Consider the following 15343-nt stretch of genomic DNA (forward strand, 5'->3'; position numbering starts at 1 on the left):
GAGGAGCTCTGCTAATTTCCACTGACAGACAACATTACAAATCACAGGAGCAGTCCTTATCACAGAGAGAAAAAAACATCTTTAATGACAGCACAACACTTTGTGCCGTGTCAGCATGCCAATCTCTGAGATAAAGGTAACACTGCCGCTGATGTCATGTGGAAACCTCTCATATTTGAATTTTTCACTTCAGTGATACACAGCTGGACATTCCTGGACCAATTCACAGATGTGAGATCATCTGAGACCCCTCGGTTCATTTTTCATTTTTAAGGGGAGTTCCAAGAGATCTGGCCCCTGATAGGGTCACGGGTGGCCCCCCCAATCATTTTCTACAATAAAAACAAAGTGATCCACACTGGGATTTGTATTTGTACTTTTGGTAAAGATAAGGTGCCAGAGTGCATAAAATGGCATCAAAATAGAGCTTGTCCATTAAGAAAAGTGCCATTGGAGGATCCCCCACACCCTGACAGAGGCCCTAGCTAAGACCCTAATGTCCTACAATCCCAGAAATGTCCTGAAATCCTAGAAATGTCCTAAAATCTTTGAAACGTCCTAAAATCCTAATAATGGCCTTAAATCCTAGAAATGTCCTAAAATCCGAGAAATGTCCTAAAATCCTAACAATGACCTTAAATCCTAGAAATGTCCTAAATTCTAGATGTCCTAAAATCCCAGAGGCATCTCAAACTCATTGATCTATGAAAATGCCACAATGATGCACCCCCTACAGTCATCGTCTCAGACTCTCTTTATATTAGATAAATGTTTGTGAATGGCCCGTAAAATCACTGGAGGGGGAGCAGTCAAATCAGCCAAGCTCATAAAACCCAAACTCACAGATTTATCTGGTTCCTAAACAACAAAACACATCATCGTCCAATGACTGAAAAACTTTAAGATCCTTTGGTTTATTGAATATTTGTAAAAAAAAAAGTGCATGGTGGTAAAGCTAAAGTCAAGGCAAAGAGACTGAAATCCTGACATGATAACACATTCAAAATGGATTTTCAGTCCGTAGCAACAGTCATTTAAAAATAGAAAAATAAACTTTTCTTTTACAATTCTCTGAAAATATTTTCATACAGTGGGAACAAACGAGTGCTTGAAAATGAGTTCTTTGGCTGCACAATGTTGAATCGTACTGACTACCAACATCTCTGCTACAAAAATCAACTGCATCAAGGATGCATAAAAAATTCAGACATGATTTTTGCCAGTACGTAGTTCAGAGTCTGCACCAGTCTTTAACTGTCTGGTACTTCCCTGTGTGTTGTCCTGACAGACTCCTGAGAGGTGTCAGCGGCGCCCGGGGCGACAGCAGCACATGGATCCCCTGAGACACTCTCCACCGTCCCTGCAGCAGAGACAGGAGGTGCTTCAGGAGCCTGCTCACTGCCTTGATCACACTTCCTCTTCTTCCTCACATGATAGTGATGCTTTTTGGACTTCAGGTGAGCTGCAGGTGGAGAAAACAAACAGAGAACACTGTTGGATGAATTTGACATGAGACAATACTGTTTCTTCTCAGTGATTCAGGATCCAAAATGCATGCGAAGAATAAAGCATGGTGTCAAGAGCCAGGCTCCCAGAGGCCATCAGGTTTGTTGTCACTCTTTATGACACTGCGGCAAGTCTCACAACATGACTGTCTTTTACTCGTCATGGTTTTTGAAAGAAAACAAAAAGTTATGAGTTACAAAAAAATAACCTTAAATTTTGCAAAAAAAATAACGAACAGAAAAAGGCAAAGAACAAAAAACAACTACAAAATAATATGTAAACATATGGATAAAATAGTTAATAACTATAGTAATAATAAAAAATACAATTTTTCTGGACTTTTTGCCCATTATTATTATTTTTTTTCTTGCAATTTGTGGGACATTTCTTGCCAAGTTGCTCATTGCCATTATAGCCATGTTTTCAAAACAAAACAAACCAGTTTGTGTAGGTTTCAAATGTTTAAATGTATGTAAAAAGTCTGCAAAAGAAAATTGATGTCATTCCAGGTTTGAAAGGGTTAAGGTCTGTATGCAATGAAATGACTTGTGTTATATTGTGTAATGTGGGTCGGCTGCCTCACCTGTCCACTCCAGGTCACCAATAATCACTTTGTCACATAGATCACATGTGTGGTGGCTGCGTTTGTTTCTCAGCTCCGCCTCCTGCACTTTGATTGGCTGGATTACCGGCTCCTCACCCTGATGGATTGAGTGGAAAAGTTTTTTATTTTAGGTTTAAACATGCCTTTTAGAGCTGCTCTGTAAAGCTTATTTTCTGTTCAATATCATTTATCAAATCATGTGCATCATGTGGCCTATCTGTCAAACTAGGCAGCGCTGATCAGCATTTGCTGGACAAAATAACAACCAATCAGAACTGAGAATACTCGAAAGCAACGGTCAGTCACGTCACTGCTGGTGAACTGTCAAACTAGGCAGAGTGGATCATAATTGAATCAAGATGATGTTACTGTGTTGCCTATTTCTCATCTCAAATATCTTGAGAAACATATTTCAGTGTACTGTTCAGCTGTAAAATAAGAAAGCTGGTTCAGCTGGTGGGGGTGTTTCGTTTTGGCTCGACTGTTTCCAACATGGCCGCCTGGTCACAAACATTTAGGCCTATACAACTCCCTGCGTAACAGTAGATTTGTTCAATACAAATATTAAGACATTTCTATTTGTTTTTTTCTCATGAAGTTTTCATGTAGTTTGAACGGTGCTCATGGGAACATTCAGTGTGCCAGAAGCATTCGCAATATACTAAACATGCTGACAACGGATTGGAAATGTGCAGCATTGTTTTGATGGCAGCAGGGCCACATTTAGATGAAAATGACCCAACTAAAAACTGGAACGTCTTTCCTTTGCGCTTAAAATAAAAAAATTAAAAATTCCGCATTCACATGATAACATTGTGAGAACTATCCTTGTGTACACAGATCTGCAACAAAATTCAACCGCAAATGCTGTAGTATGCAGGCCTGGCCAGTAGTTGGCAGTATTACACCATAGAGGAACACCACACACCTGCGAGAAGTGTGGCTGCTCATTTCCAGTTTGCGACAGAAGAGGAGACGTTTTTAAAAGATAATACTCTGGAACCCGGTTTCAACAGTTTGCGTTTTCAGGCCCTCAAAACGCCACTGTCGTGTGAACGAAAAGTCAAACTGCAACAAAGGTTTAATGTTTCAGGCAAGAACCATTGCTATGTAAATGGTCCCTTGATATTGAACAAAAGCCAGAGATTGGACTGTATTAAGTTGCTGTGAGCTGTAAATTGGCGATGTCTAAGCAGAGGAGAGAAGATAAGGTTGTCTCAGAGCCACAGTGCAGAGTCTCTCCTCCTCAGTGCCGCTGCAGCATGTCTGCAACTGCCTGTACCAAAGAGTAGTGTGAAAGTCAAGAGCACTTACTCTACAGCAAAAACTTCCCAGAAGTACACTGAACAGCTCACTGACTGGCAAAAAGACAGCCAGACAGACAGAAGCAATTCCAGATGACTAAGGGGTCTCCGACTGATGATAAGAATCTCAGACTTTCAGGGGGCAAGCCGTCTCATTTTACATTTTTAAACCATGCACTAAAATATACTTCTGAAAACATTTGAGGTGAGAAATAGGCAACACAATAACAGAATCTTGATTCAATTAAGATACAGTCTGCCTAGTTTGACAGTTCACCAGCAGTTTTACATGACTGACAGCTGCCTCAGAGACTCCTCCTGCCTTCCTCCTTGCACTACAGGGAGGCAGAGGAGTGTGATTTTTTTTTTTTTTTTCATGTACCTCATGTCAGGATACATTGACAGTTCATAAAGCAGTTTCATAAAACATGATAAAAAGTTGTTTTAATAATCACCAGCTTTAATAGAGTGTTTAGGAAATGCTGTGTTTACCTGGTCAGTCATACCTACAGAGCAAAATGAGGAGGTTGGAAGAGTTGGAAAAGGTTGTGTAAAGCTAAAAATGAAAGGTGCATTGTGTAAGTTCTAGCCAATAGGGGGCAGTATTTCACCCTTTGGTTTCACCCTAATGTGTCCATACAACAGTAATTTACAGTCATCAGTCATAAATAAAGGCAACTCATAACTGACAGCAGAGCAAGAATACAGCTGGTCAGAATAAGGCTGCTGTCTTCTGATCTTCATGTGTGACGTTTGTGTAGAGTTTACTTTATAGCTCACTGAGCTCAGTTTTAGCAACACCACAGTGACACGAAAAAAGTCACATCACACCATCTGAAAAGTTTATAGCAAAATGTAAATGTAAGAAGCTGCTCTGTAGTCTGGTGGTTCTGCAGCAGATACTTCTGAATCTTTTTCCAGATGGCAGCAGGGTGAACAGACTGTGGCTGAGGTGGCTGCTGTCTTTCAGTATCCTGTAGGTTTTGTGCAGACACCTCACTTCAGCGAGGTCACTGATGCTCTGTAGAAGGGAACCAGTGATGTTCTGGGCAGTTTAATCACCCGCTGTAGAGCCTTCCTGTCCTGGGCCGCGCACGAACATGCTGCGTTCCATTGTACTCTTTGTACTCTGAACTTGGGAAAAGCAACCTTTAACTTGGAAAAGTGCAATGGAATGGCCACTCAAGTAGGGATTCCAAATCGAAAACTCGAGCAAGATCCATGTAGACCGAATTGTGATTGACGTCACAGCAATGTGGTGGCTCACATGGAGAATGTTAAACACAATTACCTGTTCGTCAATTTTTACTTTAAAGACGTGTGTGTGTTGTGAAACTTGCTATAACTTCATAGTGGCATTTCCATTCAGCTGATTTTTGTTTGATAAAAGTCTTTGTCAGCATGCAGTAGCTTACTAGCCTACTCCTCCTGTCTCTGTTAGCTACCTACAACAATGAATCTGCATGTAGCTGACTGTAAGATCTTAAAATCCCCAAAAAGACTTTTCTGTGGGAGGTGGAGTGTCTGGTGCTGTGGTAGCTCATGTAGGTCCTCAGTACAAGCTGCTGATGTTCAGAGGCTAACCTAACAAACATGAGTTTCCCGCAGACATCCATGTTTTCCGAGCAGATGCACTGGAACGCATTTAGATTGGAAATCAGAAAAACTGACATGGCATTATCTGCTTCCATATGCTCCAGCTGGCTCGACCTGTTAACTGTGTCCTGCGGCACACCAGAGACTACACTGACTAACTATCGCCTCTCAGGCCAGGATGTATCATTACAGCAGGACAGCCCATCCCTCGATGTTAAGCAGTGGATTTCTCTGCAGTACAGTAAAAAGGTACCTTGGACATAAAGTCAAATTTGTTGCTTCTTCACATTCTGTTGATAGGGTTAGTTCATGATTTAAACTAAAATTATGTCTTACATAATGCACCTTTAAAATACACAACAGAACAAGGGAAACAGGAAATGCTGTGTAGAAGTACAGTGGCAAAAGAAAAAGTGAATGCATGGAACAGAAAACAGAGAGGAGATAAAAAGAAGGACGAGGACCAAAAATTCGAAGTAAGTAAACCAAGGAGCGGGATAAATTAGGAGGAAGAGAACAAGCAGAGGAAAATGAAGTCATGGAAAGACGAAGAGAGAAAAAAAAAAAACAATGGGGAAAAAACAACAAAGTAAGTGATGAAAAAGTCAAGAATGAGAAAGGTGACAGGAAGAAAAGGGAGAAAAGGCAGTAAAGGCGGCAGCAGATTTATGATGCTGAGAGCTGCTGACAGCAGGCGGCTCAGGAGGCCCCACCTTAATGAGACTGTCCAGGATCTGCAGTGCAGGGTCCAGCACCAACTCCTCCCACCGCGACACGTCCGTCACATCCAGGCCAAACACCATGGGCACGTTGGCTCCTGGTCCTACACACACACAGACACACACAGACACACACACACAAACACAAACACACACACACACACACACACACACATACACACACACACATTATGGATTTTTCAAGCCCAACATGAACTGCAAATGAATGTAATAAGGGTTTGTTCAGAGGCAACATTTTGATTTAGTTTTTCCACTTTTTTTGTGAAGATTAACCCTCTGAAACCTGGCTCAAAACCAATTTTATCAATTTTTCTAACTTTTTGACCCTATAACTAAACAAACAGGTCTGATTTCTTTCCAGAAATATTGTGAAAAAAGGCAGTGACAAACTTGGCAAGAAATGCCCCACAAATGTCAAGAATATAGTAAAAGCTGACAATAAATTACCTAAAAAATGTTTAAAAATGGAGGGGGATCATTCTATTTTTTTAAAGAGGTAAATTGTCCAGAAAAGTCTTGAAAAAAATAGAACACACACACCTGAATTATATATTATAATAATTATATAAATACATATCTAAATTATGTCACAGAAAAAATATACATACATATTTTTGGAGCATATATATTATTTTTTGCACTTTTTTGGGTAATTTTCTGGTGTATTTTTGTTTTTTTTGTTTTTTACTTTTTTTGGCCTATTTTCAGGTAATTTTCCTGTAACTTTTCACTAATTTCCTTCTCAATTTGGGCCGCATCTTGTTCAGTTGCTTGTTGCCCTCTCCATGTTTTTAAAAGAAATCAAAACAATTTGCTTGGATTTAAAGGGTTAAAAAGCCTAACAACAATTCGACCGCCACGTCTAATGCTAAGAAGGTGTGTTAGTGACAATATTTCTTTAGAAAGTATTTCAGATGAGGCTTTCTCATGAACAGCCAGGGAACTGATCAGTTTTACACTCATCAAAGAACAGCAGAGGTCTACACTGAGACACGTTTGATTTTGAATACAATAAGATTTTCTTTCTGAATTATGATTGTTTTTAAACTGATGAAAACCAAACAGGCTCCAGGGTCAGTGATATGATATCAGAGAGGATGAATCCAATCCAAAGTGGGAAATGTACAGTGGCAGTGATGAGCCGGAGCCGCACCCTGAAGCTCTGTCAACCTGCTGACTCACACTGGCTCGATAATGTCTCTCCCTCTCTCTTTCCCTCCTTCCTCCCACCATCACTCTCTCTTTCGCCATCAGTCTGGCTTCAGCTTTCACTCACTCTCTCACTCCCTCCCTCCAACTCTTCAACCCCCGTGTTTCTATTTTGCATCAGTCAGCAGTCTGCAGGCCAGACCTCAGCAGTAAACAGCAGCAGCAGTCCCTGCCCTGTGTATCAGTCTGTGTGTGTGTCTGTCTGCATCCACAGCCACTGCCCTGCATCCACTGAACACACACAGATACACAGGAAATGGGCATGTGTGCACCTTGTAGAGAAAGTGAATTCCAACATCTGCAGCCGCGTGTAAACAAAGTCAAATATCATGCACACAAAATCAATTTTGAGTATCTATAAAACTATCAATTAAGTAAAATATGTGAGTAGAAAATGTTGGAAAAATAAATCAGAGTGACACTATAAATACACTATATGATTTTAAAAAAAGATAAAGGGTAGATTCATTTGTCATTTTTTGAACCCAGTTTCAAAAGAACAGATTTCAAGCTGGATTTATTCTTTTGCATTAATGGGTTACATCTACAGAGCATCAGTGACCCGCAGTTAAGTGAGGTGTCTGCACAGAGCCCAAAAGATACTGAAAGACAGCAGCCACCTCAGCCACAGTCTGTTCACCCTGCTGCCATCTGGAAAAAGATACAGAGGTATCCACTGCAGAACCCCCAGACTACAGAGCAGCTTCTTTCCCCAGACTGTGAGACTCCTCAACTCCTCCTTCGACGCCAAAAAGATGTAGCAGGATTTAAGATAAAATTTGAATTCAACTGATTTCTAAACAATGTTGAAAAAAAAAAGCCTAATAAATCTACCTTGTACATGTGTGGGCTCTGAAACTCCGTGTTCGGGCCCTGAACAGTGACGGAGATACCACATGGCAACTACAAGGACTGTGATTGGTCAGCTTGGACTGATTGTGTTTTCTCCTCCACCTCTTCAATGTTGCTGTTGTGATATGAAAAGTGAACTATAAAACAATATTTATGCTTTAGCTGATGGCATCAGGCCTCCCGTTAAGCCTCAGGCATAAATCGTTTGGGGCTGAATGCTAACATGCTCACACTGACACGGGTTCACGGCAAGAGACCACTTTCCAGACTGAGAAATGAAGCAGATGCCAAAGTGCCAAAAACTGCAGTTCATCAAATGGCCACTTGAGGTTAGCTCCAAGACAGAGTAAGGACTCATTAATGGTCAACATTAGATACAGAGACAGAGATGGACGGCGCCTCCTGTCCGTACTCTGCGTCCATTTGGTCCATATTTGTGCACGTTTTCTGAAAGCTTACAGATAAAGATGAAATAGAACAGTACCACCGGAAATTGTTGATTTTATATTATCTATGTCTAGGAAGGAATTCGCAAAAGTTACAAGAACATTGCATAAAATAGAAGAAAAGAGAAGTATAAAACAAACAAAACAAGAAAATTATCTTTAAAAGTGAAAAAAATTATATATTTTCCTTTTCTGTAACATTATTTTAAATATATTATTAAAAGACCTAAAACATAATTTTCTGGACATTTTCCCCTTGCTTTTTGATCATATCTAATTATCCCCACCAGCTGAATATTAATGCTCTTAATGTTGCACACAAAACCTTTAGGAACACATACTCATGGAGAAGAACCCCATTAACCTGCAAGGCATAACTCAGTTATGTCTTCATGTGGAGTTGAGGGCTGCTCGATACTGAAGACTGGACTAAACTTCATCTGGGACTCAGAGCCACAGTTCAACTCCCTCTGGTCTAACTCTGCATTCTGTTGGTTTAATTTACTGTCAGCCACTTAAACATGTGATGTATTTCCTTCATTTCCCATCTATGCCAGCTTTGCTTAATTGAATTGCTGACAACGGCACAACAAACACAAAGATCCTTCATGGCAACGTCTCCTGCACCTGCATCACTTTGCCTTCCTGTGTGTGTTTTCTCTGTTATACAGTCAATTTGTTAGCGTGTTTTTCTGTAAAAATAGCAGTGACTGTTAATGAAGGCCTCGGGTTTCACTGCTGTTTCTCTATACGTCAGAGAGGAAGTGCTTTGTGTTTATGGCACAATAGTGGGCAGGTGGTGGCGGTGAGCTCCACCTGGCATACCTACAGACGCAGAGTTAAGAGCTCGCTCCTGTAGCTGCTCCAATAAATACTTCACCTCACCAGCCGCCCTCCTGTGCCCTCCTGGAGCCTCTACCTCACTGTCTTTACTTAGTTCTTTTATCTGTCTCTACCTCCCACTGGGCACAGTGGTAAATAAGAGGCAGACAGGGTATGGTGGGTTGCCAGATGCTGGGTGGACCCCCCAACCCCCTCCCTCCTCTCTTGTTTGGGATCTGGTGAAATTTAACTCTGCTAATCCACTCTGTAGTGAATGAGGGCTGATAAGAAACACTGAGGGGACAAAGAGCAGGGTGGTCCATGCACGCACACACGCATGCACGCGCACGCACGCACGCACGCACGCACACACACACACACACACACACAGTGAGCTTGCCTTTCAAGCACACAGGGGAGATCGCTTTGCCAACAAGAAAGAGCATCTCCTGTCGCTAGGCAGCTGCTTGCCAGTGCGTGTGTGTGTGTGTGTGTTGAAACAGTAGTCCACCTGTTGTAACAAATGCGCCAGGAGTCATTTGCTGTGTCACCCTCATGTTTGCTAAGTGAGGATGTACCCCTGTGTGTGCTTTGCTTTAAAAACCCAACTACCAGTCTAAAGGCCCCCCCGCCCCCGCCCAGCTGTGCCTCTCTGGCTCTCCTCCACACTGAACATGACAGCTGTCTCCGTTTACTCAACAGCCTCCTTCCTCTTTCCTATAGTTCCTCTTCCACTTTTTGTCCTCTGTTAGCTGCTGTTCATGGGCGAGCGGGTCAAGTACAGGTCAGACACATTTCTGTAAGTTCGGTCAAACCGATTATGTACTCTATCAGGCTGTTTGTTGGGCTCATCCAGTCCCTGTACCTGTTATCTGTACTTTCATTCTCAATCATGGACTTTATCCTCTTACAATCCAGCTCTATTAAAGCCAAATCAATATTATTACATAAAATACATTAAAAAAGTATTTCACTGCTGGGAAGAAAACTGGGTGGTCTACCCCATAGATGCAAATACTTTTGAAATTTGTGCTACATGAGCAGAGAAAATAGAAAAAAAAATGACACTTGCTCAAGAGGAAGAAAACAACTACCAGAATGCACTGCGCTGCACAGGACCAACAAATGCTCCTGTTGGCAGGTGACATGATGCAAACATGTCTGTTTGACACTGTTTGGCAGCCAGCTAGTAACAAATCATTTCATATTATAGTTAAACTGTAAGCTAAAACATACTTCTGAAAACATCTGAGAGGAGGTAAAAGCAACACAGTGACAGAATATTGGTTTGTATTTGATTAGTATTGGTTAGTTTCACTGTCTGAGCTCCGTTTTTCTCTTGAGGATCCATTTTTACTGTGCAGGAAGCAGTACGGCGCCCACTTCCTGTTCACAAACTCACTATTTCAGCTAAACACTGCACTCACATATGTTTCTGGAACATTTTAGGTGAGAAATAAGCTTATTCTTTATTTATGGTGGTTTCTCTTGAAGAGGCTGAATTTTCTAGTCTTCCTACACTCACTGCATGGATAGAAACCTACCCACATTTACACTGGATCTCCTTTTAACTCTGTGTCAATCTCGTTCCCCTGCTCTCTCTTGTGTCTCTCTCCACCTCATAGAGGTGACAGCGAGGTCTTTGTGGCGACCATAACACTGGCTTGACTTTGTCCCCCTGGGAGGAGGCTGCGTTTGTGTGTATGGGTACATGAAAGCTTTGCACTTGCTAGAAAACAAGGGTGTAAACTTGCCCCACACCTGCTGCTCCAGCTGGATCAGATTACCTTCACTCTCTATCCACCCAGCTCCCCATGTGTGGCTCTTCTCTCTCTCCCTTCACCCATCCTTCACTCAATCGCCCACTCACTCACTCACTCACTCACTCACTCACTCACTCACGGGACTAAAAGATACCCACAACCCTGTTACTTAACACTCACGTGGCCTCAGTCAAATTACACCTGTGTGTCACGGTTACAGTGTGTGTGCTTGTGTGCATGTCTTTGGGGGAATTATGAAAAAAAAAAAAAACAACTGACGGTGCTGGCACCCTCTGCATAAAATGTGGCACTTATAAAATTAATAACCTTTAAATTACCATTTTCTTCATGGGTAATTAAATCCACTAATTAACCATTCCCCTACACACACACACACACACACACACACACACACACACACACACACACCCTATAAGCCTACACCCACATACAGACGCACTTAAAGGCAGGACAAATTAAGCTTGATTTCATTTGAGCTGGCTGACCTGCTGCTTAAATCCCCACAGCAACCAAAGGTGAGTCCATCAGCAAGCGTGAATCTTGCTGAAAAGTATTTAAGAAACCAAGCGCCCCTGAATGCTCCCTCACAGACAGTCACTGCTGGAATCTTTGAACTGTTAAACTAGGTTCAACTTGTGCCTCCCAGACGAGCATTTCTGTGTTCTCTATATGTACATGTACCATTCAGGCCAGTTTCTAGCTTCTCCAACCTACTTCATTGTGTTTGGCTCGCTGAGGCTCTCTATAATCTGCAGTTTTTCTTTCCCTTTGACCCACTAGTCTCTGTATGCTTGGGTTGGTGCGCGTAGCCCCCAGTGACCCTACTGGAGTTTGTGTGGTCGGGGCAAATTCCCGGCAGGTCTGTAATGCTTCAAGAGATTAGCCTGCTCAGCTGAGGCCTGCTGGCATCTGTGTGTGTGTGTGTGTGTGTGTCTGTGTGTGTGTGTGTGTGTGGAGGGCTCAGACAAAACAGAAAAGAGTTCAGCAGTCACAGCGAGGGAGCACAGATGATGCAGACAGAGAGGTGGGATGAGCGGGGTTAAAGAGCAAAAGCCTTGGGTTCAGACTGGAAGTGCTGATGTTTTTGTTGTGGACTTGAAGCTTCTGGTCAATAGCTGGATGTTAGTGTTAGCAGACAGTTTAACAGATATGGCGGCAACTTTAACTGTGAGCTCGGAGCTCTGCAGATACAAACACACACCTGGTCAAACTACCGCCAACACCACTCATTAAGTTAGATTGTTATCATAGCACCATTAAGCCTGATGATTTATTCTTTGTAATCTGGAAACAAACTAAAAGCTCTCCAGTTCGTATGTTAATAGTATTTGTGTATCGCAGTAGTGCTCCATGGTCGCAAAATGAGACTAAATAGTTGCGATCAGAGCTCTGCAAAAGCCCTGCTGTGTGTGTGTCTGTAGCCTCATTCCCACTGCACAAAAAAACCCTCTACCATCTGGCTCTTTAATGCAATGGGAATGCGTACAATTGGCATTCACACCCGGGTCAAATGACTCTGCAGTAGACACAGGTTTTTATCGCCTCTGGCTCCAATCGGCATTGATGGGAACACAACACCTGAGTGAATGCAGTAATTTCAGCTCTTTAACTGGCGAGATACAATAACACGCCGTCACTAATTACTGTCTGTGACCTGTGATGCAGCGCTAAAACACCGATCGAAATACATCTACACCGAGTTTGAAAGGGGGACTTAATAAGTAAGAGATAAACTAAGTGTAGAAAACCACTGAAATATTTTCAAAGACCTCTACTTCTGCCGCTGTCTACAGTTTACCTGCTCTCCGGCCTGTCTGTAACGTCACACGGACAAGACAATGCACACACAGACATGCCAGCTGACAGAAAGACTGACTCGCTCTCCAGCTGCAAGTTCAGTGGCAGTGGGAATAAAGCCATTTAGCTGGTTTACCTGTGTTTAAAAAACCCACATGCACCCGCTAATTGCGATGGTAATGAGGTATGTGAGAGGTAGAGAGCCATAGAAGAGACCCTTTTGAAGAGGCAGTCTTGGTCCAGTTACATTTAACCTCTTGTGCAGTTTGTTTGTGGTGAGAATACGTTCTGATCTCCGTCCAAACCAACTCCAGTTGCATTACATATTGTTTAGGTTAAACCAGCTCCTGTAGTCAGCTGTGCAGGGTATTATGGGCTGAGGAGGAGCACCAGTTTCATTTATTTCAACAACCAAAAACATTGCAGCACGATGACTCTGAGATTTAATAGAAACACTAGCGCGTTCTTATCCCAAGTTGTCACATAGTGCTGCTTTGCATCTAAATATTATGGGATGTCAAGAAATGCACATGCTGCCATCGATGGGTAAGGATTAGCAGAAGGAGGCACATGGTAAGGTGTAGAAGAAATGAAAAAAGGATAGGTATACGCACATCGCATAGGTGCAAAGCCTTCAAAAAACTTGCATGAGGAAGAAAAGTTAATGCCTGCACACTTACTCCACGCCATCCAAGTCTATCCAAGACAACATTTCAATCCCACATGGATCTTCGTCAGGTCAAAAGATCTGAATTATTAATACTAAGGTTTTTGATAAAAAGATGTATGATGGTATAAAGATTTTTGATATGTTTTCATTGACTGAGATAGGCTTGATGTTCTGTAATATGGCCTTGACATCACTTTTTTGTCTATTTGTTCCTTCTATGTACTCTATTTAATTGTTTATTGTCAATTGTTTAATTACCCCAAATGGTTTTGGATGGTTAACCACACCTGCAACCATAGAGCTTGTCAGCCTATTGGTGTGCATTATGTATAAATATAGGTGTGGTTTCATCTTTTCAACATTTGACCTGACGAGGAGCCAAGTGAGATCGAAACATTGTCTTGGGTGGACTTGTGTGGCATAGAGTAAGTGTGCAAGTGTTACCTTTTTTCCTCATGCAAAGTGTAGAAAAAAACCCACCACAAGACAGGTTCCGTCTGACCACGTTATGAACTTACACAGCTTGTCAGCATATCATGCTACCATGGCAGGTGCAGTCCGGCCATCCAGCAGTGTTTTATAACACAACAAACACTTCTGTCCTGCTGCATTCTCAGCTGATGCTGCCTGTTGACACATCATACAGCTGCGAAAAACACTGCAAAAGTGGCAGTATTTGCTGACTTAGGAATGAAACGGGCTGGAAACACTTTGGTCTGCTTGTAAATGCTGCCGTGAAAAAACAAGCTAACTTGTAATAAAATTGGCCCCTCATTCAGATCATAGCAAGCAAACTCGGTGTAAAAGCAGCTTTACTTTCAGGACTCAAGTCTTTGAGATCGTTTCTGTGAGTTGCAGCATTTGAGAAAGCTGTGAAGAACTCTGTGCTCAGATCAACCATCATGGCAAAAGATGAAATAATTGTAGTTTTGATAGCTTTTACAGAGCAGAATATCTAAAAGCACTGTGCAGTGTTTTGGCAGCTAAAATGCTTGAAAACTCCTGGATCTCTTAAACTACTCAAACTCCTGGATCATCTTCTCACTGGTACCTGAAGCAACACGCCCCCAATGCCTGTCAACATGTTCTTAATGCAGGACTGATTTTGTCTGAATGCCCACTGAAACCCTGGCTGACACACATCAGACTGCCTCTTTAACACCTTAAAAAACCTTCAAACCTTAACACTGACATGGACACTTTCATGGTTTTAAGGAGTTTCAGATTTTGATCTTATCCGCTGCCAGCTGTACTGTCATGTGATTTTGTAGATAACTGTCAGTCATGTTCAAAACTTACAAAAACACTCATTTTAAGCAAACATAGAAAGTAGTGTCAAAGTCCCCGCAGCCTCTGCTGTGAATGTAGAGCACAAACTACAATACCTGTGGGTATTTCGGGGGAATATTTTCAGTTTAGATGGTCTGACTTAAAGACGAGTTGTGAAAGCTATAGGAGGCTCACTCTTAGTGTCCTGATTGATGTTGCTCTTGCCAGAGTATATATTTCCTAAATGTTTCCAACAGAGGAGGTAAATAAAATGATGATGGTCACTGAAACATGGATTCTTAAATATTCTTTAAACACACCTTTATAGCATTTTTTGATTTAATAACCAACAGTTGGGAATGTGCTTTGGCCCTGACTATTTCCTGGGGGACATCATGGGGAAGAGTTTACAACCGCATTTCTATCAAAGGCTTTCTGTATAGTACCTTTCGAACCAAAAGTACCACCCACAAACATGTACTGTACCTGGACCTTAGATCTGTGCAGTGTTTTCACCGCAGACAGTACTCTTACATGTGGGCGAGGTTGTTGTCACTTGCTGCTCCATCCCGCAGCACTGAAGTCTGTACCTTGATCATTGTCCATAGAATGAGGGTGCACGCTGACATTTTTTAGAACAAAAAAGAGCAGGCTGCAGAGAGTCTCTCTCTGGCATATTTATAAAGGTAAGAGCGGGGGGTTTATTATGCCTGAGCACATCGAACGATTTTTTTCATATTTCAT

General features: G+C 42.0%; 1 protein-coding gene across 1 annotated transcript in view; it reads right to left on the bottom strand.

The window, feature by feature from the left end:
- Positions 1-890: 890 nt before the first annotated feature.
- trit1 (tRNA isopentenyltransferase 1) overlaps positions 891-15343 on the bottom strand; it is a 55732-nt gene continuing 41279 nt past the window's right edge. The window contains exons 9-11 of the mRNA XM_042507106.1: positions 5724-5833; positions 2090-2207; positions 891-1462 (exon numbers count right to left, since the gene is read on the bottom strand). Coding sequence (XP_042363040.1) covers positions 1251-1462; positions 2090-2207; positions 5724-5833 — 440 coding nt within the window. The 3' untranslated portion in view covers positions 891-1250. The remainder of the gene's footprint in view (positions 1463-2089; positions 2208-5723; positions 5834-15343) is intronic.

The sequence above is a fragment of the Plectropomus leopardus genome, chromosome 18 (genome assembly GCF_008729295.1).
Source record: "Plectropomus leopardus isolate mb chromosome 18, YSFRI_Pleo_2.0, whole genome shotgun sequence".
NCBI classification, from domain to species: Eukaryota; Metazoa; Chordata; class Actinopteri; order Perciformes; family Serranidae; genus Plectropomus; species Plectropomus leopardus.